The sequence below is a fragment of the Lissotriton helveticus genome, chromosome 4_1, assembly GCF_964261635.1.
Source record: "Lissotriton helveticus chromosome 4_1, aLisHel1.1, whole genome shotgun sequence".
Taxonomy (NCBI): Eukaryota; Metazoa; Chordata; class Amphibia; order Caudata; family Salamandridae; genus Lissotriton; species Lissotriton helveticus.
In genome coordinates this window covers 1,732,638,457-1,732,656,622 of record NC_136063.1, presented here as the reverse complement: position 1 = coordinate 1,732,656,622, position 18,166 = coordinate 1,732,638,457, and the positions used below count along the sequence as shown (strand labels likewise).

Here is an 18,166-nt window from a genome sequence, read left to right as displayed (position 1 = left end):
CTGTGTTACATGCACTATGCACATTGGTTTGATATCAGTTGACCTTAGCCTGGCCACTGTGTCAGCAATAAAAACTGAGTTCTGATTTGGCTACTGAGCACCTACTACTTCATGACTCAGTCTATACTAAGCACTGCTGAATTCCCATGAGTTCTTTTGAATGAAAATGCCTCCTCTTAGCAACTTTGAGCTACTCACACCCTAGTGGACCACTTGGGTGTAGTACCATGATCCATAGAAGGGACTCTCCACCCTGACTAGGATACTAATGCCACTTGATATCAGAAATGTATGTACGTTGCACCACTGGAATGCTTAGTTGCATCAACAAGCACACCCAGATAAAGATTATACACATCTTCATCCCTTATGCACTGTACCCACTTTTCTCGCAAACAGATAACCCCATCCACTACCCCTCTGACTAGGATGAATACCTCCCTTCGGGACATTCTGGACACTGTATTCAGCCCATAATGTTTGTGTGGTGGTCCAATGCATTCTGAGTTCTGCAGTGCTTCGCTTCCATTCATCTAATTAGATCACCACTTTTGAGAACAATGATTTGTAGGTGAAAAGCTCAGAAGAGGAGATAATAGCCATACTGACTGAAGTGAGGTGGGCACCTTAACTTCAAAGATCATAGGACCATGTCATTCATAGGGATCTAAATATTGCACATCAATATGGAGAAAAATATGCTTCGGGAAATCTGCAATGGAGAAACGTTCTCCACATACTTCTTTCTTCTATTTTTTCCAAATTAATGTCGCCCCAGATGTCAACTTGATCTTGGTTAAAACGTTTTAACTGTGTATGGTTATGTCTTATTTATAGTGTATTGTATAGTGATGTATTGTATGTTGCTTTTATGACAATCTGTCGAATAAAGCTTTTCAAATTTGAATTTGAAATTTGAATTTGTTAAAGGTTTATTCCAAAATCACATGTAAAACTGTAGTTTTTCACTTAGCTGTTTTGGAAACTATGAAGTACATATTCACACAATGAGGAAGCAATTACTTATCAACCATAAAAAGAGCTCCTGTTAGGTGTAAATCAGATGGGGTATTTTCAAATCTTCTCGGAGAAACACATATTTGGTTTCCATTGTGCCAAAGAAGCTCAGTTCACAAAATGTAAACCTCAACGTCAAACACTTATATGAACGGAGCAGGAGCCCTATTTAAAGCTGAACTTCTGTAGATTCCCAAACAAGCTGAAATCCTTGACTGGAGTAAAGATTTAATGGGACTCGGTCAATTCTGTTGTTGTAACCTGCACTTTCTCCTCTTCTTAGTGCAGAGCTCATAGTTACAACTTTTAATCATTTAAGAATGTTGAAGGGCACCAAACCACTTAAACACACCACACTCCTTTTCCCACCATTCTTGCGCCCGAAAGGTGTCAAGGCGGAGACCTATTGGGTTTGTCAATGTTTGTTTCATTTTATGGGGCAAATCCCTGTGGACCCTTCTTTTTCCCAGCTACAATTTGTCATGTTAGCGAGAGGTCAGAGCCACCTCCATGCCTCTCGTTTCTCCTAATCCACCGGACTGCTCCTTCTTCTTTCTCAGTCAACTATGATTTTCTTTATCCTGCTCTCTACTCCTACCTATAGCCTGGTAAATGTACCTCTATCAATAATCTCTAACCCTGCATAACCTCTAATTCCCTTACCCTTATTCTACCCGGATTCCTCAACTTCTTCTTATACCATAACATTTGTACTTCAACCTATAACATAGTACCTTTACTTCTGACCATATCACAGTAACTCAATGCCTTCATATACATTCGAACTTTTACCTATGCTTAGCACATTAGAATCTCTCACCCCCTCCATAACAATACCCCTTTTTATCTTATCGCTCGGTTTCAGGTCTGTTTGATTATTTCCTCAAATTAGTTGTGGAAAAGTGTTATCCTCTTTTGGAAATTCACTTTGATGATGAATGACATACACCCAAATCTTTCCATGAGGATATTCCCCACCAGCTCTCAGCTCCAACCACGTATGCGGCTCTGCCCTTCAGCTTCTTCTGGACGAGGAAGCAGCACTACCATGCCAGACCAGAGGCAGGTGCATGCTAAACATAACAAGATCACATTAGACCTTCAGGGAACTTCAAGAACTACTGCTTTAGGCCTGCCTCAGATTCAACAGTTTTTAGCATCAAATACAAAGTAGCAAGATAAAATCTACTGATTTAACTGTCAGTAAAACTATCAGTTCAGAGGGTCAACATAACAAAAGGAATCAAGACAGGAAGAGATTTAAAATCAAGAAGTGCAAAACAGCGAAATTTAGAAACAAAGTATTCTTTATGACTGCAATAAGAATCTTCAACACCTTTTCTATTCACATCAGAACGTAACATTCACTCCTGCAAATCAAAAAGGAATCAAATGTTTAGCAATCCAAAAACACCTCTCCAACACTTGGTAAAAACTCCTCTAGGTTCTCTATCTAGCGCCCAACAACAAAAATTCCAATTCGCTTCCTCACTATTGTACACCACAATAAGCTATTCTCACACCTTGACTGCTCCTAGGACTTCTGTTATGAACAGTACTGTCTTTCTCTTTAGCTAGGTTTGTGTTATAGCCAGATTTAATTGTGGGACAAAGTAGTGTAACGGAGAAGTAGGGCACCGATTACACTGGCAATCTTTATTATGCATGCTCTTTCTTGCCCCCGTGTCTATGGCCTTCCCTCGCTTCCTCCTGTATGATTGGCTTTGACCATTGAGGCAAGGAGAGTTAGGGGCATATCAGCAAGCGCCGGCAATAATTATCGCTCAGCGCCCTTAGCGCAAAGATAATTATCGCCGGATTTTATCGCTGAGATAGCGTGCTATCAGCAACGCTTATCAGAATAGCGATAAAATTCCATGCACAAGCTGCCAAATGTGCGATTATCGCTGGGAATCCAAAGATAATAGCATAACGTTTGGCGATAGCTTGATGATAGGGCAGGGCAGACTTAGCCATTATATCCACCTTCCACTGGATATAATTGCTAAGTTAGACTGAAAGCAGGCGTAAGGAAAGTAGTGATAACCGCAGTTAGCGCTACTTTTCTTATCACTACACAGGTTAGCGAGCAGCTTGGTGAGTGGAGAAATGTCCGTTAGCGACAATTCTCACTTTATTTGGGGGAGGAACGCCCACTAAGGATCTCATTAGAGATGCACTGCTGGGCGTTCAGGGAAATGGCAAAAAGGCATGGAAACACACGCCAACATGTCCATGCTGATAGTGCATTAAGATTATCGCTGCTTTAGCGGCAAAAAGTGCTGCTAAAGCACCGATACTGCCCTTGATGATATGCCCCTTATTACCGTGGTATGTAGACAATGGAAGTTGGTGGCCGAGCCTTTCTAGATGGCTCAATATTTGCTCATGGTTAGGCATGGCTAAAAGTGGTCTGAGATACTTTGAAGGACATTTTAATTGTTGAATCATGCATTTTCAGTATAGGATTGAACCTCCTCATGATTCAGGTTAATAGAAATGACTGCCTGCCTGAATGGCCACTTTATACACTTTCACCTTCGATTTTTGTAGCCTGGTTCTTTTTTGTCTACACGTGTGGCAAGAGCCCTAATTAATATTTTTAAAGGGGTTATAAACAATTTCTTCCTTGCAGAATCCCCTTCATGACAAAGGTTTAGTGAAGATAAGAAATGTTATTGAAAGAATGACAGCGCCAACATATGCATTAAAAAAGTATGTTCTATGTTTAGAACACATGCATAAACACTCGCCTTGGTTAAGGTTTGAAATCATAAGTGCATTGACTTTTCAATTTTGTTAATCTTTTGTCCGAGTCAAGCTATGCAGGATGTCTGTTAATAAACTCAGCTCAGAAATAATATTTGGAGATGTTTACAGGCATGGCCAGTGCAGCTAGGAGCACGAGCAGCATCGCTTAAGGTAAGGTGGTATTATATATTTTATTTTCCCTATTACGTCGTCTGTTGACTTCACCTCCGCCACGCCCCACTGCTCTTACCTGCACCAGCCGAAACTGTGTTTTAATCAATGAAAAGGTTTTAGATGATTTTTCGTCATAGAGAAAAATGGGCATGACTGAAACAGACAGTGAATGTCTATGTGCATGTTAGGCAGTGATTCTCCCCTCTCCTTGTTAGGTTCCATTAGCTCCTTTTTCCCACCACAGCACATTTCTCAGACATTACCTGATGCTGTAGAGCACATTGCCATTCTTGAAGATCCGGAGCAGCTTGTTGTCCGTGGTGACCTCATGGAAGTTTGCTCCCTTCTCGTTGGCGAAGAACAAGTCTGGTTTCCAGATTGAGTCCAGCATGGATGGGTCGAGGTCCAGAGAGTCATCGGGATACTCCCTGTATGACAGCCGGGGGTCATTCCACTGCTGCCGCAGGAAGACATTTACCCTGTAATCCTGGGATGATAAAGGAACACAAGCATCACTCACATATCAAAGGCCAAGACAGCTCTTGAGTTTGTGGGGACCATGTAATATGATCTCCCTTGCAATGTCACCTGCAATGAGAGAGCATGTGTAGGTCATATGCAATAAATGTCAACCATCCACACATCACCCATCACTGCTTCTGCTCATGCATGATGCACCTATAGAGATAATTACACAGGCCAGTTGACCAATTCGCTCACGGAGCTGTCATTGTTTTGAGTGCGCTGCTGAAGAGCAAACAGGATTTAGCAAACTGGTTCTGCATTGCCAAAGACTGCATGTATTGCCCTTTGGAATGTGCATTGTCATCATTTTGATTGTATTACATTCAAGCAGTCTTTACATATTTCACACACCAATTACAAAAAAGGAGAACCCATTTTATTTGGGTTGGGTTAGACACTATACTGAAACAACATTTTGTACAATGTCAACTTTGATTTGCACCTTATATTTATTCAACTGGACAGACTACATTGTAGCGTACACAGATGGGCCTCATTTATGAGGCCTTGCGTCAGTTTTGCGCCGCCGGTGCGTCACTTTTTGTGACACACCAGCGGCGTAAAAAAATGCACCTTGTTGCGCCATATTTAAAAAGTGACGCATCTAGGTAGATGCGTCACTTTTTAAACCCCTGCGCCACATTATACCTGCGTCAGGTATAATGTATGCAGAGGGGGCGTTCACCCGCAAAAAGCCTCGTAATAGTGACGCAGTGAAATCTATGAGATTTCACTGCGTCACTTTTAGGACACTGTTGCGTCAAAATCTTGCGCCTGCCTCACAGCAGGCGTAAGATTGACGCAAGCCCTTTCACATGGGGCTTTCCCCATGTGAAAGGACGCATTTCTGGAGTTGAGTCACTTTTGTGACACACTCCAGCAATGAGTCACTTTTGCGCTTACAGATACGTCAGAAATACTGACGTATCTGTAACTCCTTGCGACATGATGCGTCATATTATAAATATGACGCATCAATCATGTCGCAGGGAGAGCGCAGTGAAAAGTGACGCATCGCTGTTTTCACGCAGCGATGCGTCACTTTTCATAAATGAGGCCCATAGAGAGAAAGAAAGTAACTGAACAGATTAAATTGCTGTAACATATATGAACATTGAAGTTTAGCACACTGCACCTGGTCAGTGTATGAAAACAGATACAACAAGTTACCATGGAAGTGTGTATGCATTCATGTGTGTGTCTGTGTGTACTCATGTTTGTGCGTGCACGCTTGTGGATGGGTGAACATTCGTTTGTGGGAGCCTTAGACTGTTACCAGCTTTCAGAAAAATGTGGCTCGTAGTATTACTCTAATTTAGAAACCGCATTCATTTTTTTCACTATTTTGCATAACTCAGTAAGCACTATAGTATACATTATTATGTAAGATAGACAGACTTTTACAAGTTACCTCGTCAGGAAATACATTGGTATGTGTCGTGGAAGATCCTAAGATGAGTAACCAGTGTTGCTTGCCTATGTGGTTATGGTACGTTATGGGGAAAGGAACACAACATCATGGCTTGCACTACTGTACCAAGAAACATTACTACACAAACCAGATATTGAAGCCACCCAACTGCCCCCCAATACAACACTGAAGCATCTCCATTCCATCCCATTCAGTACACGCCTCTTTCACAGTATCCCATGTGTCCAATATAGGGGCTTGAGACAAGTAAAACACACAAACTATCAAAGGTTCTGCTCACAAGTATAAGTACAAACATTTTAAAACCCAATCTACTGCAGGGCATACAGCCATAACACTGATTCATGCAAAATAACCTAAATTCCTGAGAACCCAACTGAAGACCCATGGAAAAGGGCAGGAATCAGAATATCCTCAATTCCGCTTACATTTTTAAGTTGCCGCAGAATTAGGTCAAACACCACCTACAAGAGATTTTCAAAGCCAAGGAACTATTACTCAACCAAGTAACCGTGCTTACGCCAGGCAGAGCCCCTGCAGCATTCCTGACAAATATCAGAGAAGACCTCCTCACAGCAGTAAATAAGAACTAACCAGTGTTCCTAATCTTCCAAGATATTTCAGTAATGGAGCATATAGTGAAACATCAGGTTCTTCTCTCCCAGCAACAGAAACGGATAGGATTCTCTGTCTTGACATTTCAACCTGTCAAGGCCTTCTTCACAGATATAAACATTGCAAATAAGGCAAGTGGGATTCTGCAAATCTCTTTTCTAGTTACATTCAATGCTTACAAAGTATCCCTTGGCTCAGTTCTTCCAACAATATCACCTCCACCTTCCGATGCATTCAAATCAACCCGTTGATCCACGTCCTTCTGGTGCTGGCTTGGAAAACCAGCCCAACATCAAGTGATACCTTGAGCGCATAGTCTTTTGTCGGAGAGAAAGCGTTCTACAACTAAATAGGTCTAAAACAAAGATGGCCCAGGAGATGTTCAGCCCAACTACAGAGTTAGGTATTTCTCGACATTCAGGAAAACCCCTGAAGCCCCACTACAAAAGACCAAACAGCCTGAGACAATGCTACAGTTCTGAACTCCCAAAAATATCATGCTGGTGAAAAGCACAGCCACCAACTAACTTTGTCACGTAAAACTCATCCGTTGCTCCTGTCACACTTCTTCTGCAAATGATAATCACCAACCTAGACTACAACAACACCATGGGCCTCATTTATGAGGCTGTGCGTCACTTTTACGCCACTGGTGCGTCACTTTTTGTGACGCACCAGTGGCGTAAAAAATGTGCCTTGTTGCGCCATATTTACAAAGTGACGCATCTAGGTAGATGCATCACTTTGTAAACCCCTGCGCCACATAATACCTGCGCCAGGTATAATGTATGCAGGGGGGGGTGTTCTGATGCAAGAAAGGGTCATAGAAGTGACGCAGTGCAATCTATAAGATTTCACTGCGCCACTTCTAGGACACAAATGCGTCAATTTCTTACGCCTGCCTCACAGCAGGCGTAAGACTGACACAAGCCCCATGTGAAAGGACACATTGCTGGAGTTGCGTCACTTTTGTGACACACAACAATGCGTCACTTTTGCGCCATATAGATACGTCAGAAATACTGACGTATCTGTAACTCCTTGCGCCATGATGCGTCATACTGTAAATATGACGCATCATTGGTCTCGCAAGGAGGGCACAGTGAAAAGTGACGCATCGCTGTTTTCACGCAGCGATGCGTCACTTTTCATAAATGAGGCCCCATGTATGTAGGGCTCCTTAAGAAATACATATTGAAACTACAAATAACCCAGGACTAAGCGGTTCAAATTTAAGAATGAAGGTCAGACAATACCTGCCCTAATATCCCTGAACTAAATGAGTCTGGAGCAAAAATGATATTCAAAGGTTTGAACACCGTTCACAGTCATGGACGCTGCAAGTAGGAATGCGGGAGGTGTGTGGGGGGGGGGAGGCGGCTGCAGCAGTTCCAGAAATAACCATGATGGAGTTCAGAGGTGAGTGAGCAATAAATATGCTTTGAAATGTTGAGTTTGTCCTGTTACATTTGCTGCACGTTCAAAGCCAGCGGTCACATTTCAAGACTTGTCTTCTGACAAGTTGCTGCTGTTTATTCTTTGAATACGGAGATTGGTGTTTACATTTCTTTTTCTGACTGCAAAGGGAGCGTATTTTGTAAAGTGAACTATATCTTGCATGAGTACAAGAAGTGTGAAAGGAAAGGCTGTAGTATATCATATTTTTCTAACACAAAATCTAAATACACTAAATGCACTGTACAAATATTTCAACATGTACCTGCAGTTAAGAAAGCACACATTAAGCACGTTTTGCAATTCCGAAGTGTGATGGAAGCAAAAAATTTAAATTGGATCAAAACAAATAGACACTTTACTTACTAATGCAAATGGTAATTAGCAGCTGTTGAACCCCTATTTCCACACTTTGTTGCCTGTGTGCTATATAGTTTGACTAGTAAAACTGCATGTTTGTGGAAACTTAGTGGCCATTTCGATGGGAGCACCTCCATGCTATATAAATATATTTGCTACAATGTGCTCCAAAATGCAGCTACATATCACAACCTTACCACTATCCTAGTGAATAGATATTGACAAATTGCTACACTTGTTCTTTGCGTGATACAAGGATTTTTCACAATCCTTATGACTTCGGTGATGTAACAGTGATGACAGCACCCCCGCTCTGAGAATTGTTCCAGCACCACTGTTCACAGCGACTCTCTGGGATAAGATCATGAATATTTTAAGGCGTGTGCGTGATGGGCAATACTCACGACAACTCGTGTAATCTGGCCTGCACAATACCATTCACAATAAATAAATATACTCACCGAAAACTGGAGAGGCGACATCAAGAACTGAAGAGTGAAACTGAGCATCATCGCTGAAAACATGGCCGGCAGCATTTCATAAACACTCAATAGTCGCCATAGGCTGTCCTGTGGCCTAGAAAAACCAGTGGGCACTCCCTGGCTGGTGTCTCTGGCTACAGTGTTTGTTAGAAGCGGCTGTCTCTAGTTGGCAGAGGTATACACTTCTGACAAATAGGGACACACCTTTTCTAGTCAGGGCAAGGAGATCACACACTTAGATAACCCCTGCTCACCCCCTTGGTAGCTTGGCAAAGCAGACAGGCTTATCTCAGAGGCAGTGCGTTAAGCATTTATGACCACATACAGTAATAAAGTGAATACACTACAAATGGACACGACACAGTAGTATTATAAAAATAAGTATTTTTATATAAGGTTTAGCACAAGACCAAATAACGACAAAAATATACCACAGTCTTAATAAATACTCTTGGAAGGAAAAATAATAGTTCAAGCACGGTTTCTTCTTAGCACAAAGTCTTTAGTATCAAAAGCAACTCTTCTTCTCTAAAACACAGTTCTTGGCAACAATGTAACCCACACGGGAGTCACACGACGTCGAGGCGAAGTTAATCCAAAGGTTCGGCGTCGACCGCGAGGAGCGCTACGTCGAGCCCAGAGTCGCACAGACCCCAACAACACAGTACCTTGGAAAAGTGAAGCACTCGATGATCAGCGGCGTCGAGATGTCCGGCGTCGCGTCTTCGGCGTCGATCGGGCCTCGGAGTCGGGGCGATCTGCAGCGGCGTCGACCGAAGTCAGGCGGGAGCAGCGCTCACGGGATGAAGCAGGATACGGCGTCGTCGATGTCGATGTTGCAAGAGTGAGCAGCGCTCACGGCGTCGAGAGGGCTCGAAGTCGATGCGATCAGCGGCGGTGCAGACACGGGGTCACTTGGAGCTGGAGCCGAACTCACTACTCACTGGCGTTGCTGCTGGCGTCGATCGGGCCCGGCGGCCGGCGTCGAGGAAGCGGGACACTGGAGCCGTTACTCACGATGTCGAGCTGGATTCGGCGGCGTCCGTCGGCGTCGAGATTGCTGGATTCTTTCAGAGGTGCTGGATTCACAAATCCCAGCAAATAGCACTTTAAGCAGATGAAGTCCTTTAGCCCTGTGACTTCAACAGGAGACTGGCACTCTTCCAGCCCTTGGAGATTTTCTCAGCAAAGAGTGAGAGTACACACAAAGTTCCTCTCTCCTGGTTCCTTGGCAAAAATAAAGAAGCAATGCAGGATTCCCCCAACAAACAGCACTCTGGCAGAAGGGGTAGGCAGTCCTTAGATCAGCAGGCTTCTTGTCCTTGGTTCAGGTTTCCTTGTCAGAAGTGATCTAAATTCTTGGTTCAGGGGTCCTTCTCTTATACCCCTTTTTGGCTTTGATCCCTTTGTCCATGCAGGGGAATTTCCCCCCATCCTGGGTTTGTTGTGGGTGTTGCCAGGCCAGAGCACCTGGCCTATTCACTGGGCAGGGCAGAGTCCTCAGCCGCTCAGCAGGAGCGGAGCCAGCATTGTTACTGGCAGGGGCAGGGCCATCAGCTGCCCGGCAGGAGGCGGGCCAGGAAAGTCCCAGGCAAGCACAGAGTCATCAGTCGCCTGGCAGGGGGGCGGAGCCAGCATTGTATCAGGCAGGGCAGGCTATCAAGAGCTACTCTTCCCCTACTCTAAATGCAAATGCCCCACTCATCCCACACTGACTCATTCAGACTCTCTGGAGCCACCCAGCTCCTGTCACACACACACCAGAACCAGCAGAGACCGGTAGACAGTTAGACAAGAAAATAGCTACTTTCTAAAAGTGCTATTTTCAAACACAGAGTCCAAAAACCATCCACACAAACGGATGCGTTATTAAACCCTGAGTTCAGGGATACCAAACTCGACATTGCACCATGCTCCCCGAGCCCGCTAGGATTATAACATTAATAATCCTGGCAGCCCATTCTAACTGATGGAGAGCAGGCTACCTTACAATAGTGAAAAACGACTATGGATGTAATTCACTATTAGGACATGCCAACCTTGTCAGGCTTGTCCTACCTTATGCTTACAATGCACCCTGCCCGTGGGCCTACCATAGGGGTGACTAACATGAAGTTAAGGGAAGGTTTAGGGACTGGCAAGTAGGTGTACTTGCGCAGTCTTCGTGACAGTCAGACTGCACGTGGTCTGGCAATGGCAGACCTTCAGACATACTTTTACTAGGCCGCTCTTGTGGGTGGCACAACATGTGCTGCAGGCCCACCAGCAGCATTTGTATTTACAAGCCCTGGCACTCCTGGTGCACTCTACTAGGGACTGATAGTAAACCAAATAAGCCAAACATGGAAGTCAATCAATACAGCAATTTCACATAGGGAGCACTTGCACTGTGGCACTGATCAGCAGTGGCACAGTGCCCAAAGCAGATACCAGCAAAAACATCGTAAACAGAGGAGGCAAACAGAAAAAATGGAGGAGAGACTCATGCCAATGATGCCAGGTCTAACACGTGTCCCCTCCAGCTGAAATGTGGGGAGAACTACCCTTACCCTAGGGAGTCCTCATCACTAAGGCGGAAAAATCTGGACAGACCATCAGCATTGGCGTGATCTGTGCCAGGGCGGTGTTCCACCGTGAAGTCCATCCCCTGTAGGGAAATGGACCACCTCAACAGCTTTGGATTCTCACCCCTCATCTGCATCAACCATCTGAGGGGCCTGTGGTCTGTCTGCACCCGGAAGTGAGTCCCAAACAGGTAGGGTCTCAGCTTTTTCAGTGCCCAGACCACAGCAAATGCTTCTCTTTCTATCGCACTCCACCTCTGTTCCCTGGGGAGTAACCTCCTGCTGATGAAGGCTACAGGTAAGTCTCGGCCCTCTTCATTCACCTGAGCTAGAACAGCCCCCACGCCATGCTCTGAAGCGTCCGTCTGGACAACAAATTCTTTAGAAAAGTCGGGTGCCTGGAGTATGGGTGCTGTGCACATTGCAGTTTTCAGGGTGTCAAAGGCCGTCTGACAGGCGTCAGTCCAGTTCACAAGTCGTGGCTGCTTCCTGGAAGTCAGCGAAGTCAAGGGGTGCACAATGTTACCATAATCCTTGACAAACCTCCTGTAGTAACCCGTGAGACCCAAGAAGGCTCTCACCTGAGTCTGGGTTTTGGGCGGTGCCCATGCCAGGATGGTATCAATCTTGGGTTGCAGGGGGGCCACCTTGCCGCTCCCTACTTGGTGCCCCAAGTACACCACTGAACCCTGCCCAATCTGGCACTTACTGGCTTTGATTGTGAGGCCTGCTCTGCGCAGGGCCAACAACACTTCCTGGAGGTGGCACAAGTGTTCCTCCCAGCTGGCGCTGAACACTGCTATGTCGTCCAGGTAGGCGGCACTGAAATCCTCCAGTCCAGCCAAGACCTGGTTGACCAACCTCTGGAAGGTGGCAGGGGCATTCTTCATCCCAAAGGGCATAACCCGGAACTGGTAGTGCCCATCTGGTGTGGAGAATGCTGACCTCTCCTTTGCCCCATCGGTCAAGGCGATCTGCCAGTACCCAGACGTTAGATCAAACGTACTAAGGTACTGGGCAGCCCCTAACCGATCGATGAGCTCATCAGCTCTGGGGATGGGGTGCGCGTCAGTCTTGGTGACTGAATTGAGTCCTCGGTAATCCACACAGAACCGAAGTTCCGGTGAAGCACCAGGCGCTGCCGCCTTTGGAACCAAGACCACGGGGCTGGCCCAAGGACTGCTAGAGGACTCAACCACCCCTAGGGCAAACATCTTGGAGACCTCCTCCTTGATGTATGCTCTGACCTTGTCAGTCACTCTGTAAGCCTTGTGCTTGACAGGAGTGCTGTCCCCGGTGTCTACATCATGGACACACCACTGAGTAACACCAGGAATCAAGGAGAACAGATCAGGGAATTGCCCCAACAAATGGCGACAATCCTGCTGCTGTTCAGGGGTCAGTGTGTCAGAGAGGACAACACCATCCACTGACCCATCTTGCTCTTTTGCATACAGGAGGTCAGGAAGAGGCTCACTCTCCTCCTCCATTCCAGCATCTGTAGCTAGGAGCATGCCCACTTCGGACCTTTCTAAGTGGGGCTTCAAACGGTTGACATGCAGGACCCGCAAGGGGTTCCTGGGAGACTTTAAATCCACCAGGTAGGTGACATCGCTCTTCTTCTCCACAACCTCAAATGGTCCAGTCCACCTGTCCTTGAGCGCACAAGGTTCCACAGGGGACATGACCCAAACTTTCTGTCCAGGCTGAAGCTCTACCAGAGTGGCCCTCTGGTCGTACCACCGCTTCATCTCCTCCTGGCTGGCCTCCAGATTTGCCTGAGCAAGATCCCTGAAGCGCCTAGTCTGGTTCCTAAAGGCCAGCATGTAACTGTATACATCCTGGGGAGGTTTCCTGGGAGATTGCTCCCAGCCTTCTTTGACCAGACTTAAAGGTCCTCTTACCGGGTGACCATACAAAAGCTCAAAGGGACTGAACCCTAGAGACTTCTGTGGCACCTCACGGTAAGCAAACAACAGGCATGGCAAGAGGACGTCCCATTTACGCCTCATTGGTTCTTCAAGACCCATAATCATGCCTTTAAGGGTACGGTTGAATCTTTCAACCAACCCATTACCTTGAGGGTGGTAAGGAGTGGTGAACTTATAAGTTACCCCACACTCCTTCCACAGAGACTTCATATAGTTGGAAATGAAGTTGGTGCCTCGGTCTGACACCACCTCTCTGGGGAACCCCATTCGGGAGAAAACACCCATTAGTGCCCGTCCCACCACGGGGGCAGTCACTGTTCTGAGAGGGATGGCTTCCGGGTACCGTGTGGCATGGTCCACCAAGACCAGGATGAACCTGTTGCCCAGGGCTGTCTTGGGGTCCAGTGGCCCAACAATGTCAATCCCCACCCGGTCAAAGGGGGTACTGACCACGGGAAAAGGTTGGAGGGGAGCCTTCTGCTTCCGCCCGCTTTTCCCACTTGCCTGGCAAGTCTGACAGGTCTTGCACTGGATGTCTACATCCCTTCGCATCTGAGGCCAATAGAAATGGGTGACAAGCCTGTCATAGGTCTTGTCCTGCCCCAGATGTCCAGCTAAAGGAACGTCATGAGCCAAACCCAGTAGGAAGGCTCTGAAGCGCTGGGGTACCACCAGCACACGGGCTGACCCAGGCTCAGCAGCCTTAGGCTCGCTATACAGGAGGTCGTTCTCCCAGTACACAAAATGTGACCCTGACTGATCACCTGAGGTCTGGGCTGAGGCCTGCTGCCTCATACCCACAAGAGAAGGGCACACTTTCTGTTCTGCACAGAATTCCTCCCTGGAGGGACCACCATCCTGCTGCCAATGGGTCAGCTCGGGCAGGTCTCCCAGTTCGGCAACTTGTTCACCTGTGGGTTCCAGGGCATCCCCCTCGAGGTCTGCCTCCTCCTGGACCACGGGAACTACGGGGGACGGTTTCCCGCGCCCCCTGTCTCTTCTCTTCACAGCTGGGTCCTGGGCCATACTTTCAGGCTCCAGAACCCCATCAACACCCTTACTTGCTGTCATGGATCGAGTGGTGGCACACACCCACTCTGGCACACCCAACATTTTCAAATGTGTCTCCCTCTCCACCTTAGCCCAAGGGGAGTCTTCTAAATCATTGCCCAGGAGACAATCAACAGGCATGGCGGGCCTCACAGCAACCTGAAGAGTACCCGAAACTCCCCCCCATTCAAAGGAAACTTGAGCTACCTCACACTCTTTCTGGGAGTTGTCAGCAGCTATCACAGGGTAGAATGCGTGGGGAACAACCTGTTCTCTGGACACCAAGTGACACTTGACAGCTGTCACACTCGCTCCGGTGTCTCTGAGAGCTTCCACTCTATGGCCATTAATGGTCACCCACTGCCTATATTTTTTAGTGTTACTAGGCAGAGGGGGTGGAGGGACCAATTCCATGTCTCCTAGAGAGACCAGGGACATCTCTGCGGGACCCTCCCCACCATGGGCAACCATCTCCTCCCCTCCCAGAGCTACACTAGCCAACTGACGGGGTGGTGCACTGGGTAGTGCACCAGACTTCTTCAAGGGACACTGAGGGTCATAAAAACGGTGTCCTACCTGCTTACAAACGAAGCAGGTCAGTGGGCCCCTATGACCAGGTTTACCTGGCGGGGCCTCTGATTTCTTCACAGAGGGAGGCTGGGAACCTTTCCCTTGGTTCCCTTGGGGATTACTTTGGGGCCCTTTCTGGGACTCCTTCTGTTTACCCCTGTCCCCCCCACTCTTCTGCTGGGGACCCTGCCCACCTTTGGCTGAGTCTCCCACTGGACCCTTGTGGACCCTGGTACTGACCCAGCGGTCCGCCTCTTCAGCAAGTTTTCTAGGGTTAGATATCTTGCTATCAATAAGGTGCTGGCGCAGCTCTGGAAAACAGTTATTAGACAAGTGCTCCCAAGCAAACAAATCATAAAGAGCATCATAACTTTCCACTTTGCTGCCCTTTACCCAACCATCCATGGCTCTGCAAAAATATGACACATACTCCACCCACGTGGTACCAGGCAACTTCTTACATTCTCTAAAGGCCTGTCTGTACTTTTCTGGGGTTAGGCCATACCTTAACATTAGAGCATCTTTCATATGAGCATAAGACATCCTATTCTCAACAGGTATGTCTAACAGGGTATCTCTTCCCTCATTCACAAAGCGACCCCACAACCCCGCTCCCCAATCCTTCTCAGGGACCCGGTGGGCCAACAATGCTAACTCATATGCTTTAAACCACTGACCAATATCCTCATTCTTCTGAAAATCTTTGATCACATCTTTGGGAAAATAAAACCTACTTTCTACAGGCACAGATGGGACGCTGCCACCAGAGGGATTCAATTCTAACTCCTTAGCTTTGAGCTCCATGTCCCTCACCATTTTCTCACGCTCAAAAGCTAACTTCTCTCTTTCAAACTCTAATCTTTTGATCTCCAAATCAGCTTCTCTCCTGCCTCTTGCATTCTCTATCTCCAACTGCCCATTTATCTTAAGTTTTGCCATTTCCACATTGTAGGCTCGCTCCTTCGCCCTTTCTTCTCTTTCTTCAGGGGAAAGACCTTTGGAGGAAACACTGCTGCCAGGAGGGGATACAGGCCCATTCACGGGCACTTCCTCCTCCCCTTCCTCTGTCGGTACCACCACCGGGGCAGAGGGGTCTCTGGCCTCTAACCAGGCCTGCAATGCTTTGAGATAATCTGGTCTCCTTGAAATGCCTGTGGTAGGAACTTTCAACTGCTTGCAAAAGGCTTTCAGCTTCTTTAGCGGATAGTCGTTCATCTTACTCCTATCAAATTCCTCCTCAACAACAACAAGGGGAGTGACTCCGGCGTCACTCATGGTCAAAACTGGCAGTTTCAAAAATCAAGCTTCAGGACAAGCGGAGAACAAAAATAGAATATCCAACCAAAACAGATTGTGGCTGCGCTATGGTCTGCTTTCACTATGTAGCGCACACTAATCACTGCACATGGGTCATAAATGCAAAGTTCAAAATCCCACCGCTGACCCACCAATGTTAGAAGCGGCTGTCTCTAGTTGGCAGAGGTATACACTTCTGACAAATAGGGACACACCTTTTCTAGTCAGGGCAAGGAGATCACACACTTAGATAACCCCTGCTCACCCCCTTGGTAGCTTGGCAAAGCAGACAGGCTTATCTCAGAGGCAGTGCGTTAAGCATTTATGACCACATACAGTAATAAAGTGAATACACTACAAATGGACACGACACAGTAGTATTATAAAAATAAGTATTTTTATATAAGGTTTAGCACAAGACCAAATAACGACAAAAATATACCACAGTCTTAATAAATACTCTTGGAAGGAAAAATAATAGTTCAAGCACGGTTTCTTCTTAGCACAAAGTCTTTAGTATCAAAAGCAACTCTTCTTCTCTAAAACACAGTTCTTGGCAACAATGTAACCCACACGGGAGTCACACGACGTCGAGGCGAAGTTAATCCAAAGGTTCGGCGTCGACCGCGAGGAGCGCTACGTCGAGCCCAGAGTCGCACAGACCCCAACAACACAGTACCTTGGAAAAGTGAAGCACTCGATGATCAGCGGCGTCGAGATGTCCGGCGTCGCGTCTTCGGCGTCGATCGGGCCTCGGAGTCGGGGCGATCTGCAGCGGCGTCGACCGAAGTCAGGCGGGAGCAGCGCTCACGGGATGAAGCAGGATACGGCGTCGTCGATGTCGATGTTGCAAGAGTGAGCAGCGCTCACGGCGTCGAGAGGGCTCGAAGTCGATGCGATCAGCGGCGGTGCAGACACGGGGTCACTTGGAGCTGGAGCCGAACTCACTACTCACTGGCGTTGCTGCTGGCGTCGATCGGGCCCGGCGGCCGGCGTCGAGGAAGCGGGACACTGGAGCCGTTACTCACGATGTCGAGCTGGATTCGGCGGCGTCCGTCGGCGTCGAGATTGCTGGATTCTTTCAGAGGTGCTGGATTCACAAATCCCAGCAAATAGCACTTTAAGCAGATGAAGTCCTTTAGCCCTGTGACTTCAACAGGAGACTGGCACTCTTCCAGCCCTTGGAGATTTTCTCAGCAAAGAGTGAGAGTACACACAAAGTTCCTCTCTCCTGGTTCCTTGGCAAAAATAAAGAAGCAATGCAGGATTCCCCCAACAAACAGCACTCTGGCAGAAGGGGTAGGCAGTCCTTAGATCAGCAGGCTTCTTGTCCTTGGTTCAGGTTTCCTTGTCAGAAGTGATCTAAATTCTTGGTTCAGGGGTCCTTCTCTTATACCCCTTTTTGGCTTTGATCCCTTTGTCCATGCAGGGGAATTTCCCCCCATCCTGGGTTTGTTGTGGGTGTTGCCAGGCCAGAGCACCTGGCCTATTCACTGGGCAGGGCAGAGTCCTCAGCCGCTCAGCAGGAGCGGAGCCAGCATTGTTACTGGCAGGGGCAGGGCCATCAGCTGCCCGGCAGGAGGCGGGCCAGGAAAGTCCCAGGCAAGCACAGAGTCATCAGTCGCCTGGCAGGGGGGCGGAGCCAGCATTGTATCAGGCAGGGCAGGCTATCAAGAGCTACTCTTCCCCTACTCTAAATGCAAATGCCCCACTCATCCCACACTGACTCATTCAGACTCTCTGGAGCCACCCAGCTCCTGTCACACACACACCAGAACCAGCAGAGACCGGTAGACAGTTAGACAAGAAAATAGCTACTTTCTAAAAGTGCTATTTTCAAACACAGAGTCCAAAAACCATCCACACAAACGGATGCGTTATTAAACCCTGAGTTCAGGGATACCAAACTCGACATTGCACCATGCTCCCCGAGCCCGCTAGGAT

The 18,166-nt window shown here is 47.2% G+C and overlaps 1 protein-coding gene across 1 annotated transcript in view; it reads right to left on the bottom strand.

The window, feature by feature from the left end:
- The window catches only part of LOC144827667 (glycine receptor subunit alpha-4), a 387,510-nt gene that overhangs the window by 228,802 nt on the left and 140,542 nt on the right, over nt 1–18,166 (bottom strand). The window contains exon 3 of the mRNA XM_078685904.1: nt 4,206–4,429. Within this exon, the coding sequence (XP_078542030.1) occupies nt 4,206–4,429 (224 nt within the window). The remainder of the gene's footprint in view (nt 1–4,205; nt 4,430–18,166) is intronic.